Below are 27,553 nucleotides of genomic sequence, written 5' to 3'. Positions count from 1 at the left end.
CCACAAGTGAAATTTTGTGGCACAAGTTCTCTTTCAGGACTGAAATAAATTTTTCTTCCTATTAGCCTCATGTGGTGGCTTAGAAAGTCTGCATATCAGCTGTAACTGTACACTGACCATATACAGTGTCTCTTGGATTTTTTAAACTATTACTAGCATCTTCTAGAGCTCTGAGAAATTCAAGTATGAGAATACTCAGCTGGACAAACAACATCAGCTCATGAATTTTAGACTCTGAAACTAATTGCATTTGTATTACATGGTGCACACTGTGACAACTGTCTTTATTACCTGAAGGGGCACAAGGAAGCAGAAGTTTTACCATCATCCTTTTGCTGATTAGGGTACCACTGCCTACTGCACAGGTACTTTGGTGGGTTTTGTACTGACAACAAAGACAAAAACTCACTAATATATTGCCAATTTCACATTAAACTACATTTTATTGGCTCTAATATTGTAGTTTCTAATGTGCCAGGCCAGGATCCATCCTCCTTGGCAACACGTAACTGCATAAACTAGCCCAGGTCTTAGTGACTTTCTCTGTTCCTCCTTTCCAAGGCTACTGCTGTAAATGACAGACCTGCTCTTTCCTCTCCAACCCCCAAAATCTATGCATTGGCATCCCTGCACCAGCAACCACTTCTCTATGTCCAGCAAATCAGGAACAAAATAACTCATCTAACTACAAGTTTTCAAGCAGGGTCAGTTCCCAGATTTATTGAAGTACTAAGGCCACACACCCAGATGAACTGAGAAACCAATCAAAGAAAAAAACCAACCAACCAACCAAAAACACTCTACAGCCTCACAGCATAACCAAACTGGATCCTGGATTTTATTTGTGTTTTACCTTCTACTGGCTACAAAGGAAAAATGAAGTCTGAATGAGCAAACAGCCTACCTCCTCAAAATGAATGTGCCATTGCCATCACAAAATACCTTATTGGAGAATAAATTTATGTTAATTCAATGCTCAGTGCCAAACAGTCAGCAAGCTCTGTACTTGGTAGTGGGACTCCTGGATTTCTCTCCAAAGCAAGACTTTTACACAAATTCAGGTTAAACTGTATCTTATGTAGATTATGAGAAGGAAAGCACAAAACTATATGTTTAAGTATAATGTAAATTACAATTACTGCAGCCATGTAAACTTAGAAAATGCCCACTCCCTGCCCTACTACCCCAGAAAAGCAGGGACAAAGCAAGCAGGGACATTTCTCACCCACCTACCACCTGTTAAATGGGAACAGACCAAATAAAGGAAAAGAGCTGCATTACAGGAAATTTACTGGGGATAAAGTGCTCCAGGAGAAGTTCCACAGTTTCTAAGTTGTTGAAGCAATACCTCCATGGCAGACTCTGCTAGACTCAGCTTCACGTTGAATATGAATGGGATCACCCTTTTGATTGCTCTGTATCCAACAGATTAGCAAATAATATTGTAACAACTTTTGTTATTTTCACCTCAAGCTCCAATTAACCTCACTTGTGCAGCTCATACAATGCTAAGGTAATCCACCTTTAGCATTCTCACATTTTTTATTTTAGTCAGTCTGCCTTGCTGTCCACAACATGAACATACTCAAAATTAAACTTAATTCTTCCTCGTCTTCTGCCTCTGCAGTTTTATCCATGCATATAAAAGCTTAAATTGTCTTCACTCTGATGAAACATGCCTTGTCTCTTTTTTGACGGAAGTAAAATTTGTATTCTATATATATGTTGTACAGCACTGTTAAAAGGCCAGGTGAAAAATTATGTGCAGAGTTATAATGCACAGCAACAGGTTACAGGATGAAAATACAGTACAGAACACAGTTAGATACATGGAATATCTGCATCACCAAAAAATATCGTAGCACTGGATGCGCTGCCTCATGAATGTCTCAGGTTCTTTACATATGGGTCTTCCACACACTCTACATCACTCTAAGCTGAATTCCTTTTACAGAGCAGCAAAATACGATCACTTAAATCCTTTCAAATCAGGTATTAAGCTTGTGTGTGATCCCATGAATGTATTAACAGGATTGTTTTTCCTACAGATAATTGTATTCAGACTAGTTCTGTATAATTTAAATTGGTCATTTTCATAAAAGAAAGGTGTTAATCAGATACCCGTATGTAAAGAAAGTTTACCTTCAGATCACAAGGGATCAATGGAATTGAAGCTATTTAACAACTGTGAAAGTTACAGACAAGGCTACTGAAGAACTGGAATAGTCTGTTCTTTAAAAAATAACAGAAAAAAATTCCAGGGATGACTAAAGTATAGGTGCTATATAGAATAGTATGGTACTTTATCATATTATATTCAGAAAGTATATTATACCTTGTTCAGTAACTATTTCCACTAGAATGTGATGTTTGTAAATGTCTGGCAAACCTAATTAACCATTGATATGATGGTAAAGGATTGGTTCTGGGTACCTAGCACACAAAGACTTCAGATGTGGTAAACAGTTCATTCTTTTAGTTTTCTTGTATTGTTTCCATACTTATACAGGACTACTAATGACAGAAAACACGTCATTTAGCAAACCATGAGCAGATAAGAACTGAATGGGATGCAAGCTTTGTTTACTTTTAGAGGCTTCCCACTACTCTTAATAATACAGTTATTTTTTTAAGTGTCAATTGTTCTTTACTAAGTTCCGATGCATTCCCCACAAGCATCTCAGGAAAAATGTAACTCCAGCATTCTTGTTTTGTTTAAGAGTAGACATCCTAGGGATGTCCTTTAGGACTATGTTGGTGTAAGCTATGTCCTTGTTTACCTGTTCTCCCTTTTTATAACTCCTTTTATCAGTTTGACCTATGAACTTTCTGGGGCAAAGACGGTGATTCTCCCAGAAGACACCTGCCTTATTGTAGGTGCAATAAAGCAATGAAAAAATCCAAACTCATTCACAGCAAATCCACCTCATTATCCCTCTGGAAGGCAAGATGATGTTTACTTTCTTCCACCCTTCATACTACCATCAAAGAGGTTTGAAAATCTGCCTAATGAAATGGAGATACCCAGTTACCAGAGTTCTGTGTAAGAGATGGGAAGAAAAAGGCACCTGAGGAAAAGCTGCCACTGATTAACAGCACTTCACAGCCATGCTTCTCCCCAGGTAGCTGCCATTAGTCAATTTATTCTCACTACTGTCTGTGGAGAAGCCTGCTCTCCTCTGACTCACCAGCCCACTCTGCTGCCTGGTGGGACTGAATGAAATGAGCTGTTGCAGAATAGCTGCATGTAGATGCCTTCTTTCAGTGAAGTAAGCATGCCTTCAGTGAAGTAAAAAAAAAAAAAATCCACTGGGTCTCAATTGGACAAAATTATTCAAGCCACATGGGTTACACCAGATGTGAATTATGTGAATTTTGTACTGCAGGCAAGCATTTGCTCCTACTGAAAGAGCCAGAACTCCCATGCAAACTCCTGAAAGGATACACAGCCTTCATGCTTTTGTAAACCCTTAAAGCCAAACCACCTGAGGACAGTGCCTACTGAAACAGAGCATGTGTTCTCAACACAACATTTAAAAAGAACACTGGGAAGTTGCAACTAGAATCCAGATATATGTGGAGTTATTTCCATGTTCACTGCTTCTACACTTTCTTTCTTTCTTGAGCACCTGCTGTTCTTACATTCCCACTGAAAGAACACTTCTTGCAGCTGCTTCTGCTAAAGCTTCTGGAAGTGGCTACCTCATCTCAGCATGCTCCCTGCAGTTGCCACATTTCAGCTATTTTCCTTTTATATTAAATAATGATCAGGGACATAAAAATAGAGCTTACTACAAAATCCCACTGACTGAACTAGTTCTACTCTTTCTCCACAACTTGCAGCCCTGGGTCACTATAGATATCATACTCCACTCTTCCTTCAGCTCATGCTGTTTGTCCATCTGCTGCAGGTCCCACTTCATGAAGCTGGACTACTGCCCATCACCCTCACCTCTGGATCTTGATGATGATGATGGTGGTGCAGAGAGTGCAGGGTATGAATGGCTGTGCTGGGTTGGTGTGGAGTAGTTTTCTGTAGCAGGGGAAGGGACAAGTAGTTTGTCCCCACCTCTTGCTGATGCTGAGCCCATCACTGACAATGGATGCACCTCTGCGATTGAAGAGGTGAAGAAGGGGAAAACAGCAGATATAACAGCCCAGGGCAGAGCAGAGGGGGAGGAGAGAGCAAAATCGTAGGTGAGAGCAATGCCAGAGCAGAAATACCAAGGTTGGTGCATAAGAAGGGGGAGAAAGTGCCTCTGCCTGAGCAGAGGTTCCTCCACACCCTGTGGTGAGAGGGCAAGCTGTCCCCCTGCATACCATGAAGGAGCATGGTGGAACAGATGTGGACCTGCAGCCCATGGAGAAAAATGGTGGAGGAGAAGCAGATCTGCGGCCATGGAGGACCACACGCCAGGGGAGGAAATTCTGCCTGAAGCAGCCATGATTCTGTGGTCAGCATATGCTGCAGAAGTTTGCTCCTGAGGGACTGCACCTGATGGGAGGAACTCATGTCAGAGAGGTTCATGAAGGACCCTCTCCCATGGGAGGGATCCCACAATGGAACAGGGGAAGGCTGTGATGAATCCTTCCCTGAGGAGGAAGGAACAGCAGAAAAGAATGTGTGAGGAATGCCCTGTAAACCTCACTCCCTGCCCGGCTCTGCTAGTTGGAGGGAGGAGGTAAAGATATTGGGAACAAAGTAATATGACCCAGGAAGAAGGGAGGGGTGGGGTGAGGTTTAACCTCTGGGTTTTGCTTTCTCTTCGCCCTGTTTTGCTATAATGATAAATTGATTTTTTCCACAAGTTGAGCCTGTTTTGCCTGTGCCTATAAATGGTGAGTGAAACCCGTCTGCTCCTTGACTTGATCCAGAAGGTTTTAGGTGGATTTTGTCCTCTCCATTCCAAAGTGGGAGAAGGGGAAGTGAGCAGCTGTGTGGTCCTTTGTAACCAGGTGGGTCTAAACTACACAACAGTGGCATGCTATACTGATAGCTAGCATAAATGCTAAACCATTAAGCAAGTGCAACTGAAAATACTGGGGTTTTATGGGTTTTACTCGTATATAATTGCCTTTCGAAGGCAGTAAAAGTAGTTCTCTTGTAGTTGTTTGAATAATCTTAACAACTCTGTTGCAATGCTCTCTCAGGAAACAAGATATCCACCCATTAGATTCTTCCACCTCAACTACTATCAGAATCACTTTCTGACCCAAGCTGAACTTGATAATCCCTTCATTTTCCAAAACTGGATTCAGGTGACTCCATGGCTTTCAATTAAATTTTCCTCTATTTCAAAACATCTGTGCTGAAGTTTCATCAGCAGCCATAAACACAGGTGGTTCTTCTCTCTGTCTCTCTGAGAAAAAGATTTTGAGACCTGTAAGTCTGGTAGCAATGATCATTCCAGAAAGAAAACACTAGAAACAGTATTTCAGCATCATTCCAGATGTACAAAGTGCTCCCTAATCTGCCAGAAAAATGTGCACTCATAGATCACCTTAGCTATCAATCAAAAGTGCTACATTGAACTAAATAATGCTGTTCCCAGAAAATCAGTGACAGAAAAAGAAAATCATAACCAGTATCATCTACTATTATGAGATGTTAATAGGTTTATGCTGCTACCATTCATGCATGCTCCTATATTAAACATATCTTCTCTTAAACAAGATTTTTTTTGTTTAAAAAAAGAAAACTAAGCAAACGAGGAGTGTACTGTTTGGCAAAGCACAAAGGAGGTGGTAAGGTAGGTTTGTAGTCCAGAAGCATTCAAAGCATTTGGGACCCTACCATATGAAAGTTCTAACAATGGTGTTTATGCCCAGAGGAGTATCTCTTGCAAAGACCAAAGAACTTCTATCAATCTAACAAGACTGTATACTTTAAAGATATATTAAAGAAGCTTTCAAATAGTCAGTTCTGCAGCGGTTAGTTCACAAAAGGAATGAAGTATTTTCAAAAACATTCATAAAACATGTTTTATTCATTCCTGTCCTTAGTCTGTTCTGCAATATATTTCATTTAAAAATTTGAATTACCAATATGAACGGAAAAACACGAAATAAAAGTGCAGTAATTTTTACTAACCTTTTTATACGTTTTCTCTTTATTTGGCTTCCCAGCAGTAACTTCTCCATTTTCAGTAACAGACGACATCTAACAAAAGAAGCTTAAGTTAGAAACAAAGTCACTGATTTAGAAAAGTTTTCAGAAATCATCATACAACCTGTTATCCATTTTTTGCTACATTCAAATGTTTTAGAGGACAGCAAGATACCTAGATCAGTGCAACTTCATGAGAATTTACCATTTTAATTTTTTTTTCCTCTTTTTTTGGTCATTTTCTTAAAACCACTTTCAGAGGGATAAAAAGTAAATAGTTTAAAATTATCTCTCTCCCTTTTTATAGGGGCAGTTCAAAATGCACTCTATAATCTATTTTCCTACTGCATACAAGATTCACTCTTTGATTTAATTACTGAAATTGATGTATAACTCATGTTTCCTAATGCTTGTTATGTGCTTCTCTCTTTGAATCAGCAACATGCTTTCAAGCATACACACCACCTATATTCCTTGCCCCACTTGTTCCTGATTAATTTTTCTTCCACTACCTTTACACACATCTTTAGAACAGCTTTACTCTAAGACCAGAAGTCCCAGACTGAGTCAGATAGTTGATGCAATCAGAAGGAAAAAAAAAATCCCACCTGTGAGCAGGCCACCAATACATATTCAGAAAAAGCCACATCTACCAACTTCATCATCTCTTTATGAAAAAGGTAGTGAATTCCATTACTGTGATGTCTTCTGGGTTATTAAAGAAGTATTAGTTAACAAAACAGCTCCAGTAACACTAAAAGTTACAGGTCATGCTATCATTTTCCACCACCTCTTTTCTATGATTACTTCATCAACTCCCACATATCAACAGCAGTAGATGCAATTTAAGTCACCTGTTAGTGAACTTCCAGCAGGTTTCTACATTACCTGACCTTACACTTTAGGGGAGGGCAATGTCTATCGCTGTATAGTGGCAGTGTACTCCTAGGTAAACTGCAATATAAAAATAAGGTTTGGTAAACTCACTAGACCAAACACTTGACCTCAGTGAAATTTTATTTTCTGTTCTCTTTGTCTTTTAAATTAAGTCAGAAATTAAATCCTCTTCCAAAGCAAACACACATTCTTCTTTACAGTTTCAATAGAATCAATCACATTTGTGCAGTCTTTGAAATTCTGATTTTCCAAGACAGCATTCCTGTAAATACCTCTTCAAAAATCAAATAGGTAAGAGAGGCAAACTGTCCTCTTCTCCTGAATTACTGTGCAAGCACCTTAAATGTCTGCAGTGTAAAACCAGAATGGGAATGATTTTCCAGACAGACTAAAACCACGGGACTGCCTTGGGCATATGTCCAGCATACAACTATGATTCTACATGACCCCATGTTTCTTTTCCCCCACACCAGGATGAAGGTCTGCAGAAAGACATTGCAGTGAAATCCTGCTCCTCAGTAGACTGCATGAGAAGACCTTGACCAGTACAATGATGGGCAAAACCATGAGGCTTCTGAGCCAAATCAGTGGCATGCCTCAGAGGCCCATGGCTTTTGTCTTTGACATGGTATCTCCTCCAAGGAACAAGGAGATAATTGGCAATGCTGCTTATCAGAGCTGCAAAGATGCACTAGATCAAAAATAAACCACTAAGTTAAGAGGTCACTTGGCGCAGACACTCTAAGTGTGGCTGCTTAAGTGAATAAAATAAAAAGCTACAAGGATGTGTTTTAAAAGCATTCTAGGTTTTGCCAACACTTTCACAATGGAAGTATACATACCCTTAGGAACAAAAGGATAAGTCATCGGGAGCTGAGAGTGAAGATCAAGCCAGTCATTGTTGTTGTTAATGTTTTCCAGAACCTATTAAAAGAAAAATCTGTTATCACTATGAAGTCACAAATCTGCATCTTGCAGAATAGCTTTGGATTTCTTTTTCCTACTGTTCTTCAGCCCAAGCAAGAATCCAGCTGGAAGTTATGCTATTCAAGAATCACTTTAAATAATTTGATTACTAATAGGTCATTACTAAAAAGCTAACAGTGTTAAACAGGACAAACTGCAATCTAGTTTCCTCGTGCCCTAGATATTTCACTACTGCAGTACCAACAACCCTACAAGAAAACATTTATATATAGCTAATTTTTATAGATGTATACATGCTCAGGAGTATTGGATAATTAAATGCTTTCTCTCACAAGGAATTAAAAAAGCTAAATATGAAACCCTATAAGGTACACTTATAGCTACACATTACAGGATAGCCCATAATTTAATTCCACCAAAGCCAAAAATATAAGCAACAGGAGTGACAACAGTTTTCACCTGAGGACTCTACACTGAATATTCATGAATAACAAAAAAAGGCTCATTTTGCAAGTTTTATGTAGTTGTGGTTCCTACCAACATAATTTCTGAAAGTTGTCTTGTTGAGGTGAGATACTTCATAGGTAAATCAGTTTGACTAAATATACAAGAAAATACTGCATAATCACTTACTATTTAATACCTTTTTAATATCAGCTCTCCCTCTCATAATCACAACTATCTTAAGCTACATCAGTAAAGCTATTCCTCAATTTAATTTCTCTACTACACCGAAAGAAAACAAGTATAATTTGTCTTTAATTAGTACAAGCATCATCTTGTACATATGTAACAGTGTATTAAAAAACATGCCCAGGCCTCACTCACTGAACTTAATTTTCCAGTGATCTGAGAAGTATACATAACACCACTAAGAAAACCTTTCATAAGAGGTTTCAAAATGGTATTTTCCTGACTGTCAAAGACCAATATTAATTGCCCCTGAGAAAACCAAAACCAAACAGAAAGAAACAATGCTTCATTAGAAAAATCTCTCCTGACATCATGTAACAGCATGTTCCTAACACAGCTGGCTACCTTTTTCATTGCAGCCATCCATGCAATCAACCAATAATTAATCAATAATTTCTTCACTTGAGTGTGTATTAACAAACACCTACATATAAAAAATGCTGTTTAATACCTTTTTCAGATATATGAACAATGGAATTGAGTGCACCCTGTACAAGTTTGCTCATGACACCAAACTGTGTGGTGAAGTCAACATGCTGGAGGGAAGGGATGCCACCCAGAGGGACCTTGACTGGAGCTGGAGAAGTGAACTCATTCAAACTGCACGAAATTCCATAAGTCCAAGTGAAAGGTTCTGCACTTGGGCTGAGGCAAGCATGAATACAGGCTGGGAGGAGAAAAAAATTGAGGGCAGCCCAGAGGAGAAGGACTTGGGGGTGACGGAGACCAGAAGCTTACCATGAGCCATCAATATGTGCTTGCAGAAAAGTCACTGTGTCCTGAGCTGCATCAAAAGAAGCATGGCCAGCTGGTCAAGAGAGGTGATTCTCCCCCTCTACTCTGCTCTTGTGAGGCCCCACCTGTATTATTGTGTCAAATTCCAGAGTCCCCAACATAAGAATCATAGAATCATAGAATCCTTGGGGTTGGAAGGGACCTCGAAAGATCATCTAGTCCAACCCCCCCTGCCAGAGCAGGGCCACCTAGAGTACCTCGCATAGGAACGTGTCCAGGCAGGTTTTGAATGTCTCCAGTGAAGGAGACTCCACGACCCCCCTGGGCAGCCTGTTCCAGGGCTCTGTCACCCTTACAGTAAAAAAATTTTTTCGAATATTCAACTTGAACCTCCTATGCTCCAATTTACACCCATTACCCCTTGTCCTATCACTGGTCACCACTGAGAAAAGCCTAACTCCATCTCCCTGACACTCACCCCTTACATATTTGAAAACATTGATGAGGTCACCCCTCAGTCTCCTTTTCTGCAAACTAAAGAGACCCAGCTCCCTCAGCCTTTCTTCATAAGGGAGATGGAGATGCTGGAGCAAGACCAGACGAGGTCCACAAAGATGGTCAGAGGGCAGAAGCCCCTCCCTTAAGACATGCTGAGGAAGCTGAGATTGTTCAACCTGGAGAAGAGACCTCAGGGTGACCTTAAAGCAGATTTCCAGTATCTGAAAGGGGCCTACAAGAAAGCTGGGGTAAGACTTTTTGCACAGACATGCAGCAAGAGGTCAAAGGCCAAAGTTTAAAACTTGGAAGAGCGGAGATTTAGATTAGAGATCAAGAAAAAATTCTTTACTGTGAGGATGGTAAGTCTCCTTGGAAGTGCTGGAGGCCCCTCCTTGGAAGTGTTCAGGGCCAGGCTGAATGGGGCTTTGAGCAACCTGGCCCAGTGGGAGCTGTTGCTGCCACTGCAGGGGGGTTGCAACCAGATGATCTTTAAGGTCCCTTCCAACCCAAACCATTCTGTGAGTCTATGATTTAAAATACACTATTCAGAAATCTCATTTCAAATACAAGCCATGTAGCTTCTCACTATGACTGCTGCTTTTGTTGTGCCTGGTTTACTTTTTTTTTCCTAGCTTTTGAGACAGCTTCCCAGCTAGACTCCTGGCAGGCTTCTATAGTGCCTAATAAAAGAATCCTCATCGGAAAGAAAATGCACAGCTATCTTTCCACCTGGCATAATCTATCATTTTAAATATTAAGATTGAAAAACAAACAAAAAGCAAAACAAAATGACACTGAATTTTTCCATGGGCAAATGTTAGAGGGTAAAGACTATAAAGAAGCAATTATGACTGCTTAAGGTTATAACATACAAATAAAACAGATCATGGTGCACACTTTTCTTTAGTGGTCTGAAACACACTAGATCTTCAGGGAAGACTTCTTGGGAGGTTTGGGTATATTTTTGTAAAATGAATGCACTGGGATGAAATCCACAGTTTTAGAATTGATCCAGAAATTTGGTTTTCATATGCATTTCAGGCAACCTATTCATTAGAGACAGCCACTTTCTAATCCCTGAACAGTTCCCTTCCTCCAGAAAAATGTCACCCCCCCTCATAAATCATACAGGATCTCATACTGAATTCATACCAAGGATATTAGGTCTGCAATAGACAAAAAATGGAGACTATAATAGTGATTTCAATCTGTCCTAAGTAACTGAAGTTTTCCACGACTGCAATTTTCATGATGGTGGTTTGTCAGCACAACATGTAAAGAACGTACCAGATATTACTGGGGCTAAACAGGAATATAGTGTATTACATGAAAAAGTCATCAAGTTAAATGTTAGTCCTTGCAGCTCCTTTCTTATGACATGGGAGCAGCATCTTTCACAACTATGAAAATGAAAGCCATTAATAAAACTGAGTTTTGCAGTAAATTAAATAAGATCTGCCAGGTCACAGTTGTGGCAGTTGTGAAAATATCTCAACAAGTCAGTTCCTCAATTCACTAAAAGGATCTGCAGATCTATATGGCAACGAGATTCCACCAAACCAGCTGAGGGAGAGAGCAGTATCCAGACTGCCACATTGCATCTCCAGTGCAAAACTGGAAATGTTCATTCCCAATGACGTGGGAAGGAGAAAACCTCCTCAACTAAAAGTATTCTACATGTTATATACTGAATCAGTAATGAAAATCTCCTCTCAAAGAACTTGTACACTTGTGATCCCCCTCTGCCCTGAATGCCCCAAAACCATTGGTGGTATTCTTGGAGCTATGGGAGAGGAACTGCAAGGTCAAAAGGTAATTTCCTAATTCCTTGGGATGATCAGGACTGGAGCTCTCTCCTTCTTAGGCACTGAACAAACATCTCTTGCAGATGATGCATTTAAAAAGCTTCCCACCTGTAGGGATTTCTGTCATCTAGTAGAATACATACATCAGCACTGGTTTTGCCTATTAGGCATCATCTCGACTTGCCTATTTTTCCACGAAGCTTGCTGGTACTCTGGACCACTGTCAAATTTAGTTGGCAAATTTTCACCAATCAAAATTCACAATAGCTTCCCCCTTTCCTCTCCAGTAGAACTGAACAGCAAGATTATTTACAAGATCATTTGCAAAGAAGGGGATCAAGACAGAGAAAACATCTTCTGACATGCATACAAATTGCATGCATACATCTTGTTTCCATAGGAAATCAAGCTAAAAATATCAGTGTACTTCTGGGTATCTCTTGCACCAGGAACAGAAGAAGAGACCTCAGAGGTTTTCTGTGTCAAACTACTTCCAGAACACCAAGAGGCAGCTAAAAGGCTAGCATCAGGTGAAAAGTGTGACCTAAATTTTTACAACTTTTGCTTTTATTACATTTTAGCTTATACAGACTTTAAAACAATGTTACTATATTTTTCATAATTTAATGAATTGCCTGAGCAACACCACATTCAAGAACCTGCAAGCACTGCTTGGCAGCGTGCCAACATGCAGATGTAAATAAGTGAAAGGAAGCAAAATTTGGCAATACATGAAACATCCTACAGCTTTCTGAGTCACCACAAGTTAACCCTCTCTACAAAAACTTCATGTCTTTTTATGTCAGTGAATGATGTTTCTACATGACTGTCTGGACAGTTACATATTCTTCAGGTAAAAACTGAGGGTTTTTTTGGGTGTTTTGGTTTTGGTTTTTTTTCTTTCTTTTAATGGTATCTCAGATGCTGGTCTGTGGAATGGGTTAACTTCTGTACAGCAGAAGTCACGTAGCCATCTAATACAAAACATGCCTGCAATAAAATAAATAAAACTAAAATAAGAAAAAAACAATATTTTTTTTAAATCTATTTTTGGTCTATGTGGACAAAAAATCCAAACAAGCCAACCAAAAAAAAAAACAAACTGAGGTGTAGAGAGGGAAAAGAGTGAAGAAAAAGATAATGGTTAGGTCTGCTACCTCAGCAAGTTCCCTCTAACCCCTTATCAGTTATCCAGATACTACAAATGATTGGAAGTCAAACCTTACGAGTGAAATTTGTGATAACGATGTAACAGTTGTCGCATTACTTATAACTGGAAGACCATGGTCTAATTATTGCTAGGATGAACTGTTTCAGAACAATCAGCTGCACTGAGCTACAAACTTCAGATCAGAAATTGTATAGCCTGTTATGCCTAGAAAAAAAAATGCCTAAGGCAGCCTTGCTCATATTGTCCAGTTTCACGATCCAATTAGCCTATGAATTTTGCCTCAAAAATAAGACAGAAGCAGAGATCACAACTAGTATGCAAAGTGATAAATTCATATCTAAAGTAAAACAAACAAAAAAAATCTCCTCTTTCTTCACAATAACGTCAGGACAGCACAAAAGCTACAGAGAAAACAAGTAACAAGTGCCATTCTGGCTGTACTCCTTGTCTGAATTGTTTCACCTGTTCACACCTCATCCATTTACATAGCTTCAGAACTCACATCAGATTCAGTGCGCTGTCAGATCAGATGCCAAGACTCTAATGTTTGATTTTTGCAGTGACTCCCTATTTCCAGGAATGTGAACAGTATTAACATTTTGTTTAATAAAGCAGCACTAGAAATGTCAACTTTTTCAGGTCACAGGCTGAACATGAAAAGTAATTTACCATTGTTATTTATATTAGAAACTATGTATGTGTATATTGTCATGCTCTGATTTACTTCAGGAAGTGTCAGATAATCTGTCTTTCCCCTTCAGCTTTCAGAAGGGAAAGCAAAAAAAGATAGAACAGCAGCAAGTATCACATTGATCAATGCTTACAAATACTCAGAATAGAACCTAATTACCTTTGACCACTTAGAGGGGGAAAATTTGACTGCTTACCTTGCCCTCCTATTCCACTTAAGGTGGTACTTGCAGTCCATTAACCTGTTCTCTAAGGTGAAACAGATCACTCTACAGCTGTAATATCCAGAGTCACAGAAAGAGCCAAAACAACAGCACAAGTTACAGCAACATATTTTATTTTCTATAACAAAATCACACTCTATGTCCTGAAAATTATCAGCTGTGAATTTTCAGAAACTTGCGTAGAACAATGGAAATAAAACTGCAAATTTATTAAAGAAATCAAAGCTTAGAAGTCCTTGGAAACAGAGCATTACTGTTCTTCTACAACAAAATACATCTCTTTGCATTTTTAAGTTCTGTATTTTTAAAATTCTGCATCTCACATAACCTAAAGTCCTGTAGGAGGAGGTGTTTGGTGGTTTTTTCCCCTCCATGATTTTCCAAATTTAGAGGTTCCTTCTGAGAGTCTTAAATCATTCTTACTCCTCTAATGCCTGTTAGTCTATTTAACGTCTGCTATCAACTGCTGTGTCCTCAGATCCTCCCAGAAGCACTGAAGGGTCTCTTACGTCTTTCCTAACACCCACAGTAGAAGCAGAGAAAAGTTTCTACTGTACCATAGATGTTGCTCATGCATTAAGAACTATGGGATTTTTCCAAATCACTGGTCCCAGACCAGTAATCAGAAAGAACAAACATTTGATTCCTGACATAACTGACGTTACATTGTGTATTTTACAGAAACTGCTAACAGACCCTCCTTCTGCAAAGTAAAGTTGCCTCATTAATTTGTCATTATTTTGTAACAGACTGAAAGCATATGAAGTAGAAAGGCATATTTGTACATAGCCAAAGAAGAATTTTTAATTTTCAAAACTGAGATTTCAGGTGCCAACAACAGTAACTTTTAGAAGACTGGCAATCTTTCTATAAAATCAGTTGGTATTACAAATTAATAAAAATTATCAAGATGGGATTCTCTTTCAAACAAGCTAAAGAGATAGACATCTGCATGCTATATACAACTATATGCAATATAAGAATAGAGAAGTTATAATATCACAGTAAAGGGCACAGGCAGAAGACTGCAGACTGCAGAGTCATAGGTCTGCTCCATTAGTTTGGCAACTTTGACACAGCAATGGTCTTAATGTTACTAACACATACCAGACATTGCACACTGAGACAACACCACTGAAAAATTCATGCTATCCAATCAAATACTGCAGCACGTTTGGACAAAAGGATGATAAAAAAACCCAAAAAGCACAATCAGCGAGAAAATTCTACATTTGCTTTTGACAGCACAAGCAAAGTGACAAGGATCCCCATAACAAGGTGGTCATAATTTTTGGAAGGAAAGCAAGGCAAGCTGCAACACTCACATAATTGGTAAGATCCAAAGGGAATGAAACGAAGGGGGAAAGGAGATCAGAGGAAGGGTTATTTATTTTCTAAAGGAACGACACACAAACGGGGGTGCAAACAAGCCCACCTTGCTGTGCGGGGAATATATAGAAGAGTAATCTGGTCACATCAGCAGCTTCAGTGATCTCAAAATCCATATAGAAATATGCAAGAAATGGAAAGCAGATCAAATGGATAAGGCTAAGTATAAAAAGCACCAGTTCTCATAGGCAACTTGTAAGAGAAGCATCACTGGGAATTATTCAGCTCAGTAGAATATTAGCATGAAAACAATCAGCAAAGTTTGGATAAAGATATGCTGTGGAAACACTGAGCTCACTGGTGGAGTGGATTAGCATGATCTTCATGCCCTTTATGTTTTCTTACTCTGGGTTCTGCAAGTATAACTTTTGTACATACGGCTTTTACCAACTGTTAGCTAAGTTAAGCTGTAAACAGCAGGCAGGTTATCTAAGAAATTCAAGTCTTCAAAATCCCCATTTCTGTCCTCATTTAAAAGACCTTTTATACAGCTGCAGAAAGAGTGGAAGAGACTACATTGAAGGATATAGCAGGCAATGCTGGAGATTTTTTTTATAGTTTAGCCAACGTTTTTAATGTACCTGGTACTGTCATGAAGGAAAGGAGAGGTCCAGAAACACTGTTACAATTCCTCCCAGTTTCCACGGTATTATAGATTCATAGAATGTTAGGGGTTTATACTCCACACTAGTTGCACCAATATGAATAATGCTGTATTTTAAAAAATGCAAGTTAATAAACAATACATAAACACTACCACATTCTTCCTCCCCAGGAAGCACTCTACAAATGACTAGCTCTTTTTCTTTTAAAATAATGTGTCTGGAAATATTATGGGAAAATTCAAAATTTTAAACTATCACTACAAGCAAAGAATACAACTTCACATAAACTAGCTTATATATATATATATATATATATATATATATATATATACACACATATGTGTGTGTGTGTGTATAAAGTTAGTGAACACTATAAGCATGTAACTTTAAAAAGGAGGCAGTTTTCCACCAGCAAGCAGTGGCTGAGCACTTTCTATCAGAGCCATACACAGCCTGACACCACTGACTTTAAAGAGAACAGACCAGAACCTGTAAGCTTTTCCAAGGAATATTGGTGTGAGTTTTCTCACATATGAAAGCCATCTTTGAGTTCTTGAAAGGCTGGAATAAGAATATCCTTCCTTTGCACAGAAGCACTCTGAAAAACTATCTTCACCTCTCAATGCATCATTATAAGACAGTTAGAAGCATCATTATGACTAGGTCAGAAGAGTCATACAATATTATCTGTAAGTCAACTAGTCAATCAGTCATGCCCACATGATAGTTTTCAAAAGGGAAAAATACAGCTTTCAAAGGTTTAGAAAGAAAAAAAGAACAAGCTCATCAATCCCACTTTCTGCCTAATGCATACTGTTTTATGAATCATTAACTAGAAAGAAAACAATTACAACAAAGTATAGTCACTGGTTATAAACACCATATAGTTCTGGTACACTGAAGTGGAAAGCCCCTACAACTAAATCAACAAGTTCTAACATGAATAAAGTGTTCTTATAATTGAAAGTACATGTAATAATTCACTTTCTGATTTGCCTTACCTGGATTTAATCAGCTGGTATGTATGATTAAATAAATTGAATACCTTTTTCAACGTATGATTTTACCAGTTACTGTAATGTTAATTTTCTTAGTCCAAGGTGACATAAATCATTATGCTGAACAGTACAAATATCAAAACGTATTTACAGAAACTTGCCTTTCAATAGCTGCTGTTAGCAATGTGCACTCATTATACCCTGAACCTCTTGTTCCCAGAACAAGCGGCCTCACAATCTGCTACACAGGACAAAAGGAATATTCATTAATACTTTGGACTAGCCACTAGCTATGCTTTTACTTTGTAGCTGATAAAGAGACTGGTCTTGCAAGTTTTCCTTGCAACACTGCACTATTGTAAAAGCACTGAACTGCAGCCCTTCACTTGTTACTAAGGACCACCAAAGAAAGGGACAGAGAGTAACTAAGACAGACATGAGCCAGTCTGACTGCCCTGTGTGCTTACTCCCCCATCATCATTCTATCAGCAAGGATGGCCACAGGACAGAGGTAGCCCCTCTACAGCAGGTGCAAGAGAAGGTCACAAAAACGATGTTGGTGTGAAAGGTCTTCTCGTAGAGCACTGTATCATCCAAATGTGTGTGAGGCAAGCCCATTAGTATAACAAGCTGATTAGGCAATCGTCTAAAAATCTTCACAGGGGTGTTCTGGCAGGTGTGTTCATGTGCCTGTGAGTGCAAGTCACTGTATGCACATGCGAGAACAATAGAGGAAGGGCAGACACCGACTGAATGTCTTGTACCACATTTAAAAATGCTGCTGTTAACTAGCAGTGACCAGGAGCAGTCCTGCGTAAAAGCCACAAAAAAAAAAAAAAAAAAAAAAAAAAAAAAAAATGGACACTGTCCCTACTCCCTTCAAAGCAAATGGCTTTCAGCAGAAAGCACTAGTTTGGAGAGACAGGTAACCTTGCACTTTTGCTGGAAAAGATGGAGTTGTGAGAGTGATGCTACATGAGGTTATGATGGACAAAGACACACTGCCTTGTCCTGGCAGTGGGTGGGAAACCACTCTTCCTTTACAAGAGTAAGGCAGGAGTCCTCCAGTGCTTTTCAGTAGATGCTTTGTTTGGGAGTTTCTCTAAATCATAAATAATATAATTAGGGTTTCTAATTAAATAACTCTTGATTACTTGCTCTACCAAACAACTTGCCTGTGTTGGTACACCTGCCTCTGAATAATCTCTCTCATTAATGGGCTCAGCGGGCCCTAGATTCAACCAGTGTGGTCACTGCACAGGTATGGAAACCTCTCCTTCCATACTAAGTGCAAGGTAAGAGTAAGTGTCACAAATTCAGTTTCCAAGAGCTGACATTTATCAGAGTTGGTGAAGAACTGCCAGGAAGTTAAGGGAGATCATGCACCAAGAGCTTGTGCACAGGTGAACTGTGGAAAGGTAAAGGAGGAACAGGGAGCAAGAGTCCAAGGCACAAGGGAGCCAAAGTAGAAGGGAAGTACATAGTGGGAAATACATGGATAGGAAAGGCTTTCTGCTTTTGCATATTGTACATATACAGGCATTCAGTGCCACTAACTTTGAATAGCCAAAATGATACTCAGGGGAGGCAAAAAAAATTAAGAAGCCAGTAAACAGATGATAGTACAAAGTAAGGGAAAAAAGCAACAAAACCAAACTTGATTTTTATGCCCACAATACAGGTATTTTTGTCTCAACATACAGAAAGGGCAGGTCACTGTGAAATACAGATACATACATTAATCTCACAGAAAAGGCTTGATACATTCAGTCCTGCTCCATTTCCATTTTGTCAAAATTACATCAATCCGTAGTCAAGACCAGGGTTCAGAACAAACCAACCAGTCAGGCAAACCCGAACTGCTCAGCTGCAGAGAAACAATTGTAACCTGCTCCTGCACTGCAGGAATGCTTGACAAGATGTACCTGCAAAAGACTATAGGAGGCCTGTGCAAACAAACCAGAACTGGCTCTTACAGAAAGAAGCCTGTCAGGGGTCAGCAAACATGAGCAGCTTGCTGCAGTACATCACCTCTGCCTGTATCAAGCTACTGTGAAAAGAAAGGATTGTACCACCTTGGCCTCATCACTCTCAGATATTTACCACAAAGTATTAGAACCACAAACTACAAACAGAAATTTAGCTTTCACACTCAGCGAAAAATAACTTAGGCACACGCTTTTTTTTTTTAATATTTTCCTCTACCTCTTGGTACCATCCAGCAGCTGGTGCACCTGTGGGGGATGAGAATTTTTTATTACTCTTAAATGTGAAGGTCAGTGTATAACATTTTGATCCCACACTTTTAAGCAGGATAGTCAGACCATGTGATAGACACAGTTCAGCTAGATAAATAGTTGTCATTTTAGACTGCCAAAACAAGAGAAAAGTCAAGTCTTACACATATCCCTTGAAAAGTTTGGAGTCTTTTAACTCTCCACACCCCTAGCAACTATGAAGCCCCCGATCTTCTTCCAGTAGGGAATAAAGTATCACTGACTTGAAAGCAACTATTTATATCCTTTTCTGCTGTCCTTGTTTTAATTAAGACAAACCCAAACCAACCACCATATACATATTTATATACATGTATTTTTTAACCACAGCAAAGTTTGAAGCATCTCTATGAGGAACACAAAGTATAGCAATATTTGCAGATAGATGACTAAACTATTTGCCACATTCATAATTCTGGCTAAAATAAAAGCAATCTTATTAAGAATTTGGTGCCAACAATGAGTAAAAAAAGAGATAATGATTCAGTTCCACAGATTAATAACTAGATGAAACCTTTACAGAAGCAAAGAAATATACTGAAGAATTCAGTAAGAAATTAAACACTATTTCTATTTTGTGTAGTACTTGCTGTCAATATCTGGAAATATCCTTCTGCACTGTTAAATTTGAGATATATTGATCTTTAGTAGAAGATGATGGTAAAGCAACTAAGGTTGCATTATTGTCCATATTTGTGATGAATCTCCAAATGGTATTGTACCATGCAAAATAGACAGAGTCAGACTTCTATGGGTACTATTCTCTGTAACAGAAACTAACATTTGCATGCAGAAAAGTTTTTGCTCAGATGTTCACTGTGTGGGAAAATCTGATAGTTACTTTTGGAACTTTTAAGCTAATGGAATGAGACAAAGAAGCAAGATGTGAACCTGTACTTATTTTGCACAAGTTCTGTGTTACACTGTTCTTCCAAACTGCACAAAGACATGTTTTAGCTCTCTTCCTACCTGCTCCCGAGAAGCCACAATTAGCCTCACAGGGATGAGAAGGCACAAACACAATAAACCAAAAAAGGCTCAAATCAGTGAAGCTGCTTCTGTAACACACTTTTTTGGTTACAGAGAGCTTTTAACAATGGATATCTAGGCCTCACATAACCTTTCTTTTCCTGTTGTTTTACCCTGCAATACAGGTGACGGATTAAAGAGATGAAAGAATGTAAAGTAATAAAATGCATAGTAGTATGCTGCCTCTAAGTCAAACTCAAGTATAATTATAGGTCCTGGGACAGAAATAAAGGATATCACTATTGTGATTTACCTGTTTTTACATCTCATGGCCACAATTATAATAAGCAGCATCCACACGTGAATTTTAGTGTATCTGTTTATAACCACAGATGAAGCCTGTCCCTTTAATTTTTGCACAGAGATCAGATGCACCCTGTCTGTTGCAAGGAAAAACGTGAAGCACTGCAGCCAACATGCAGTGCTTGAGGCCTCTGCTCATGGTCCCACAGGGGACACCATGCAGAAGCCTCAATTTTTCTCACAGTGCCTCATCTTGGAAAACAAAATTCCTAACTACAAGTACGTCAGTCACCAGGTTTGTTCCTTCATGTGTTCACTAAAATTGTTAGAGGGTGATTTTTCAGCATGCTGTTCTCTATTCAACATCTGAACTGTCTTGTAACTTTCAATGGATCCACACTCCTAAACAATTTCTAGCCACTAAACTATACTAATGCTCTCAGGATAACTTGAAACACATTTGTTTTCCTGATTTTGCAGATTACTGTTACACAATTCTTACCAGTAAAACTTGTATTTGACAATGAGGGGGAAAGCACAACATTATTTCCCCAAAGACTCTACCTTAACTGAATTTGATTGTGTTTTTGAACATAAAGATAATTCAACAATACATTCCATGGAGGCTTTTTGTAGGACAAACCATTTTATCACTGTTAAATTTGCGACAGAAGTCCAAGAAATGCCTTTAGCACTCATCAAATCAACATAATTTTCATTGTATGCTGCAGTATGTGTCACCCTTTATGAGCAAGCTTTACCACTACATTCTTATGCTCTTAACTTTGGCAGTGCACACTTCTCAATATAGTTTCCTTCTATCACTTGGAAAGATGCATTGTTACTTCCCTGGGCCTGTAATATTTGCAAAAAATACAATTATGATGCTGAAACTAATAAAGTGAATAATGAACTGTCCACATGCACTACCTTGAGGTGTTTTCCTACAAAACACTGATAAAATAATTACAAACAAATTTATGTATCACAAGACGTGGCTTAAAAATAAATGCAAGAATTCTGAAAAAATGTGTTTTCCTTACTTCCTGCACTGCCATGGCCTTAGAAAAATTACTCTAAAGGTTAGCCACTTGCAGAACCCGGCCCTTTAAAAAAAATAAAAAAATAAAGTGTAAGTATGTGTCACAAATGGAAAAACCATCACCTTTACTGCAAAACCTGCAGAAGTATATATAAAGAATTAGAACAGCAAAATTAATGCTAAGGAACAAATAAATAGGAAATACCTCCTCCGTTCCACAGTTCAGAGTGGTCTAAAAGGGAAATTACTTGCGTGCTACTACTAGTTGTAATTATAACATGCAAATTACACGTTATAGATACATGTCAAACTTACCCTTTAATGAGAAATTCTCACATACTCAGCCACCCACAATTGCATCTATGGATAAGAAATGGTTCCATCTCTCACAGGAAAGACTTTTAGTTAGATAGTTCAGAACCTAGAGCCCACAGGAGGAAAAGATTTGTTTAATCATGGAACTACAGAGTCTCTGACATCCTTCATTTCCCTGAAAAAGTATGTCATTACACTATTGTCACTCTTCTTTTTCCTCACCTCTAAAAATGGAAAGGATATACAATTCCATCTCTGGAAGCACCAGCTGTATTTTAAATGTGTTATTAGCACTGCCTGTTTTGACTTTTCTTTGGTTTAAACTGGACTGCCAAAACCAGGGTGCATTTTGAACACCTCAGAATCACTGAATTCACAGAGTACAGATGATTTAACCAACCTGGTCTGCACTAGGACTTCATTGATGGTGGTGTAACTCCTGTGAACATTTGTATAAGAAGGAATGGCTTCAAAAATTGTATCAGAAATCTTTTTTTTTTTTTTTTCCCCTCTACCCTATGTCTATTTGTTAACTCTGCTGGTAAGTTTAAGAGCAACTGCCTTATCAGATTTCCCATCTTATTCTGATTTTTCAGATAACTATTTTTGCCTCATCAGTTCTTTCAGCTGGGTTGCCACTTATGCCACAGACAAGAAAACAAAGAGGGCAGTACACTACCTTTGAAGTTACAGCCTTTGACATGAATGCTGCAGGTGGTTTTTATTTGTCCATTTACATTAAGTACTAATGGTCCATAAAGAGATCTAATGCATGTCACTGCATTAGCTTTTTAAAAGTGGAAAAATCTTGCAGTATCTAGAAGGCACAATTTATACAATTTCCAATTTCAACTTTTGTAATATTCATGAACCTAAAATCAATCAAAGTGATACAGGTAATTGAAGATTACTTCACTGTTCAACAGATGTCCTTGTTTCTAACGTGATTTTGATGGGCTATTAGCATCAGCACCCAAAACATTAGGACATGCTGCTATATCTCTGTTCTCTCCAAAGAGGTTGAACCACTTAGACTGTATTTCAGAAAAAAATTTTCAGCAAGCATCAGCAGAGAACAAGTTGTTAGGGGTTTTGGTTTCTAGCCCCTGACTAAAGAACCGCAATTCTGCATATTTTCAAATGTTATAAAAGAGTACACTATACTTTCTCACACTTATCTGGCAAGAGAGCTTAATTCTTTTTTGCCCTACCAAAAACTCTCTAGGCTTAAACACCAGCATTTGCAAGCACCTGAGGTTCACCTTTGCCCACTTTGCTTCACAGCTACAAACATCTGAAAAGGGAATGCTTACTGGTTTCATGCCTGCACAGCCAAACACTATTTATGGTCCAACAATGTGACCTGAAAGTATTTTTCAGTTCCAGTGTCTGAGTTGCACAGAAGTGCATACGAATTACAACTTGCTCTTCACAGGAAGCTCTTGAGTTACATTTTAAAGGAAGCCCAAATTTTCTTTCTAGTAATTGGTCAAGTAGCAAGACACCCATGTGTATGAAAACACAGACACCTAAGCAACCTGTGAAATGTCTATGTTCAAAGCTATGAAATCATTCAAGATGTGCTCAGGTCCTACAGGGTCAAAACAGGAATAGGGAGGAACAGCATGCTGAATGATTCTTACATTTTCAAAGAAAATGTGGCTTGAAATTAGCTCCTTAGCTGCCCATTTTCCCCTCCATCATATATTTCAAGACATAAAAGAACCGTACCATGAGCACTCCCAAATTTAATGTAATCATTTCCACTTTACTAGAAGCAAGTTTAATTTTAAGATTATTGCTATATGGGGCACACTTTTGAGAACGAGTAAAGACCATATGCTTTTCATCTGTGTAAAGGCAAGTACTTAAGCACAACTAGGTGTATTAGGTTGAAAGGAAATACATTGTTAACCCTACCTGAGTCCAGAAAGGTCCTCAAGGAGTAAGCTGGACAATGTTCTTATAAATGCATATACAATTTCTATGTATATTTTATATGCTGTCTACATTCTATATTAAGTATCATACAATTTAGTTAGATTATAACAATGTTAAACATATATTGTACATATACACAGAGATAAAGGGTTATAACATACAACTGGTTGCTAACACACAGTGAAAAACTGCCAAATATCCTCACAGAACTGTGAAATGGAGAAGTACTTTGTTCCCTTTTATACTAAAAACTTATTTTTACTCAAAAGTAGTATCTAAAAGGCTAGGAAACTAACGTTTTCTAACTACACAATGAAGATACATTCTTACATATAAAAAGATATGTTTGTACAGTATCGGAAATATAAAGAATTTCAATGCAACTATTTGACTGTATTTATTAAAATCACTGAATAATATAAATTATGCATCAGTGAATAGCAGGCTGCGTCTCCAATATTCTAGCCGATGTTGGAAGTCTGTGATTTTTCATTAAAATTAATTTCAATTTAGTTTTACACTGTATTCAAAATAATTTCCAATTTTATTGCCTGGCACTTCAACAGAGTATTAGATTTGACTGACTCCTGGCTCTCTATTTCTATCTGTATCACAACTGTATCTATATATATCACATTTTTAACTAAATATATCACATCTATAGCAACAAAGCAGATAAATTACTTTAAGTCCTTGCTTAGCTGAACTTCTTGACAATTAGTGGCATTCCTTGGCCATATTGCTGCCACAGAGTTAATACTAAACGAGCACTGAAAGCAAAAATCAAAATTTTTAATGTTTTTGCAACTGCAACAAAGTTTTAACCTAAGCTGTCAGAGGTTCATCACTAGTACGACTTCTGCAAGTGGAAAAATTAAGTCTCATTTTCACTACTTACCCCCAACAACCACTTCATAAGCACATTTATTCATAAGGGTTTTGGGGTTTGAAGTAACCTGGTCAAGTGGGAAGTGTCCCTGCCCATGCAGGGTGGTTGGACCTATATGATCTTTAAGGTCCCTTTCGACCCAAACTATTCTATAATTCATATAATTTGTGATGCTCTATCACAATACAGTGTTGGAAACCTGGAGAAAAATGTTTACATTTCAACATGAAAGTTAAAATCCTGAATAGAACTTAACATCCTTGTAATTAGGACCTAAGTGTCAAGATAAATTTTTTCTGCTATTTAAAAATCAAAACAGCAGCCAACAAAAGTATCCTAAGCCACCCCTTGTTTTTAACTCACCTTTTATGAGCTGTACTTCTCACCATGCATTTTATAATAATTTGCAGGCATAGTAAAGCAAAGCTAAAGTTCTTCTACTAATGTAATGCTGTGACCAAAAAAAAAAACCCAAACCAAAACAACTTGTAAACCATTTCCTACCACAGTCTGTTATTATACAGCTAGCTTCAGCTAAAGGCAGTTGAGGCAGACACCTTAATTTTAACCTCTAGTTTAAGTATTCCATAGAGTATTCCATAGAAACAATCTACAAACTCAAGATTTTGTTTTAGCTAATGCTGCTATCATGATATTACATTTTAATCAGACATATACCAGACATTTAAAAAAAAAAGTTTTAGAGAAGACTGGAATTAAAATAAATCAAGCTTACATGAACAAATAAATTAGAAGAGTGAGGGAATTTCATATGTATTTGTTAGCTGCATAAATTCAACTCAAAATTCTATAAAATCTGTGCAAAGAATATATGAATAGACCTGTTAATACCAGATTAAAATAATCTGAACATAATGTTTTCAGACTTCATCTCTTCTACAAGCACCTCCCAAACAAGGGGAAGCCCCCCAGAGCTTTGCTAAGGGCTATGAACTGCCTGACACCACTTCCAGTGCCTCTCTGATCACAAAGTCAGCCTGGCACACAGATACAGTCATAAATAGGCAAGACTCAGCTCACATAAGAGCTGCTACCATGCCATACGTGGAAAAATATCTAAACAGATTTTATCATAACTGCTGTGATACATATTTGTGAAATAAACCACTCCAGTGTTTTGGCAGCCTGCCTTAGGACAGGGGGAAAAAACCCAGCAGTTTGTAGTGTGTCCCTTTTGAGAGGCAAATTTACAGTCAAAGTCAGGTTATGACCTGATAATATGTGTTACTATTTAAGTAATGAAATGAAGCAACCTAGCTTCAATATAGTTAGTACAGATTGTTTTTTTTTTACTACAGTCCATGCTAGCTGCCCTAATCTAATGAAAAGATGTCTGTACACTAGCTTTTTTTTTTTTTTGTCACAGAACATTTAACTACTCAAACACAACCTGACACGAGATGAATGCAATGCTATTCTTCACTGTACAATACCACACAGTGACCAGAGATCAAGCAGTCCTTCAGACACAGGTCAATGAATTTCACAGTACATGCAGAAGTTAAACGCAGATCCAGAAAGTTCAGCACAGACCCAAGCCTGCCAGAGATGATGTATATGCATCAGCTGTTTGTGGCACTGTGTTACATGTACCACAGATCCATATCTCCTCACTGTAGTCCACCTGCACTAACAATGCACTGATATCTCCCCCTGCCATCTGTGCCCAGATCATTGTGCCACCAGGCTGATTTAGGGCACTGGGAAGTCTGCCATTGGCATGACTGCTAGTGAGAGCCAGAAAGGTCTTTGCCCACATAAAAGAAATGTGGGCAAATATGGTAAAACTGTGGCCAGACAGAAGCCCCACTTCAATCTTCACATCAGAGCACACACCTACTCCTAGCAGTGGCTTCCCTTGTTCACCCGAAGAACACTCAGATCTCAACTCTTCATCTGCTGCAGGTGTTGGAGGTAGAGGCTGTGCAGCAAACTAGCAAAGGCAACACTAACACTGGGACTGCATGAGAGGGTCTTGATATTCTGTAGCAGCAGATCAGCGCTCCATGCCACAAGTGTGGTACCACAATTCAGCTGCTGAGGTGGAAAGGAGCGATTCTGAATTATAGACAATCTCTGCAATGTGTATGCACAGACTGGGTGGAGTAAAGTGCTAAAGGTAACTGCACTTAGTTATTGTGCACATGTTCACCACTGCTTACTAGTTAATGATGGATGTCCACACACGATCAAACAGCAGCTTAAAAAAGTTATCATTCTTACATCACAAATAAATTCAAGCACCAAAATGATGAGGTAGAATACTCACAATACAACTGCTTTAAGGCTGCAACAAAGTCCCATTCTGATAACAAATACACTCAAAAACAAGGGAACTTTCTTGAACAGGTCCAAAGATGAATTCTGCAGTAAACAACAACTGCAGGGATCCTTACACAGCTTTTCCTTTAGACACTAAGGTAAAGAGGGTACCACTCTGACAGTCAGCTCAACACATCCATCTTCAGATGCATTTTCTACCCTGTAGAGTTCCTGTTACCCCTGTGACATAAAGCACATGAAGCAGAAAGAAGTTGGGTAGGTTGAAACCCTGAATTGACTTGCCAAAATAAACTCAGAAGTCAGTTACATGCAAGGCACGCTCTGTTTGAACTTGAATACAATGGAGTTCAGAACACAAAAGGAATCCAGCTAACTCTGGGAACTGGAGTATCCAGAGACAGAACAGACCACGGCTTTTTTCTTGTCTAAACAAGATTTCTAACCATGCACATAGTAAGAAAATACTGTTAAAGAACATTTCTGAAACAGATATAAAAATGTCCTGTCTTGGTTTTGCAAGGTACATCGATCTTAGAACACATTCAGTCTTCCCACAGTAAGCACAGTGTCTTTTAAAATTGAGTGACCTAAGTGCATGTTACAGACACACCTTTACAACTAAGCCTATAGAGAAATGGGAAAAAGTAAGAGTACTAACCAGCAAAGGAATAATTAGCTTAGTGGACTGCCATTGGAAAGAGGAAGTTGACTGATAAATTCAGCTGCTAACAAAAGGCAATAATCCCGATTTGAGAAACTATAACTCTTCAGTCATT

At 38.5% G+C, this 27,553-nt stretch overlaps 1 protein-coding gene across 4 annotated transcripts in view; it reads right to left on the bottom strand.

The window, feature by feature from the left end:
* The window catches only part of PIP5K1B (phosphatidylinositol-4-phosphate 5-kinase type 1 beta), an 83,964-nt gene that overhangs the window by 47,445 nt on the left and 8,966 nt on the right, over positions 1 to 27,553 (bottom strand). For 2 of the 4 annotated variants that reach the window (XM_030467078.1, XM_030467080.1), the window contains exons 2-4: positions 7,846 to 7,927; positions 7,000 to 7,060; positions 6,092 to 6,160 (exon numbers count right to left, since the gene is read on the bottom strand). In XM_030467078.1, coding sequence (XP_030322938.1) covers positions 6,092 to 6,160 — 69 coding nt within the window. In that variant the 5' untranslated portion in view covers positions 7,000 to 7,060; positions 7,846 to 7,927. Of the gene's footprint in view, positions 1 to 6,091; positions 6,161 to 6,714; positions 6,815 to 6,960; positions 7,061 to 7,845; positions 7,928 to 27,553 lie in introns of all 4 variants that reach the window. The other 2 variants (XM_030467077.1, XM_030467079.1) reach the window with 2 other exon arrangements.

The sequence above is a fragment of the Calypte anna genome, chromosome Z (genome assembly GCF_003957555.1).
Source record: "Calypte anna isolate BGI_N300 chromosome Z, bCalAnn1_v1.p, whole genome shotgun sequence".
Lineage (NCBI taxonomy): Eukaryota > Metazoa > Chordata > Aves > Apodiformes > Trochilidae > Calypte > Calypte anna.
Note: the sequence above shows the minus strand (reverse complement) of the source record. Positions and strands in the feature narration are given on the sequence as shown.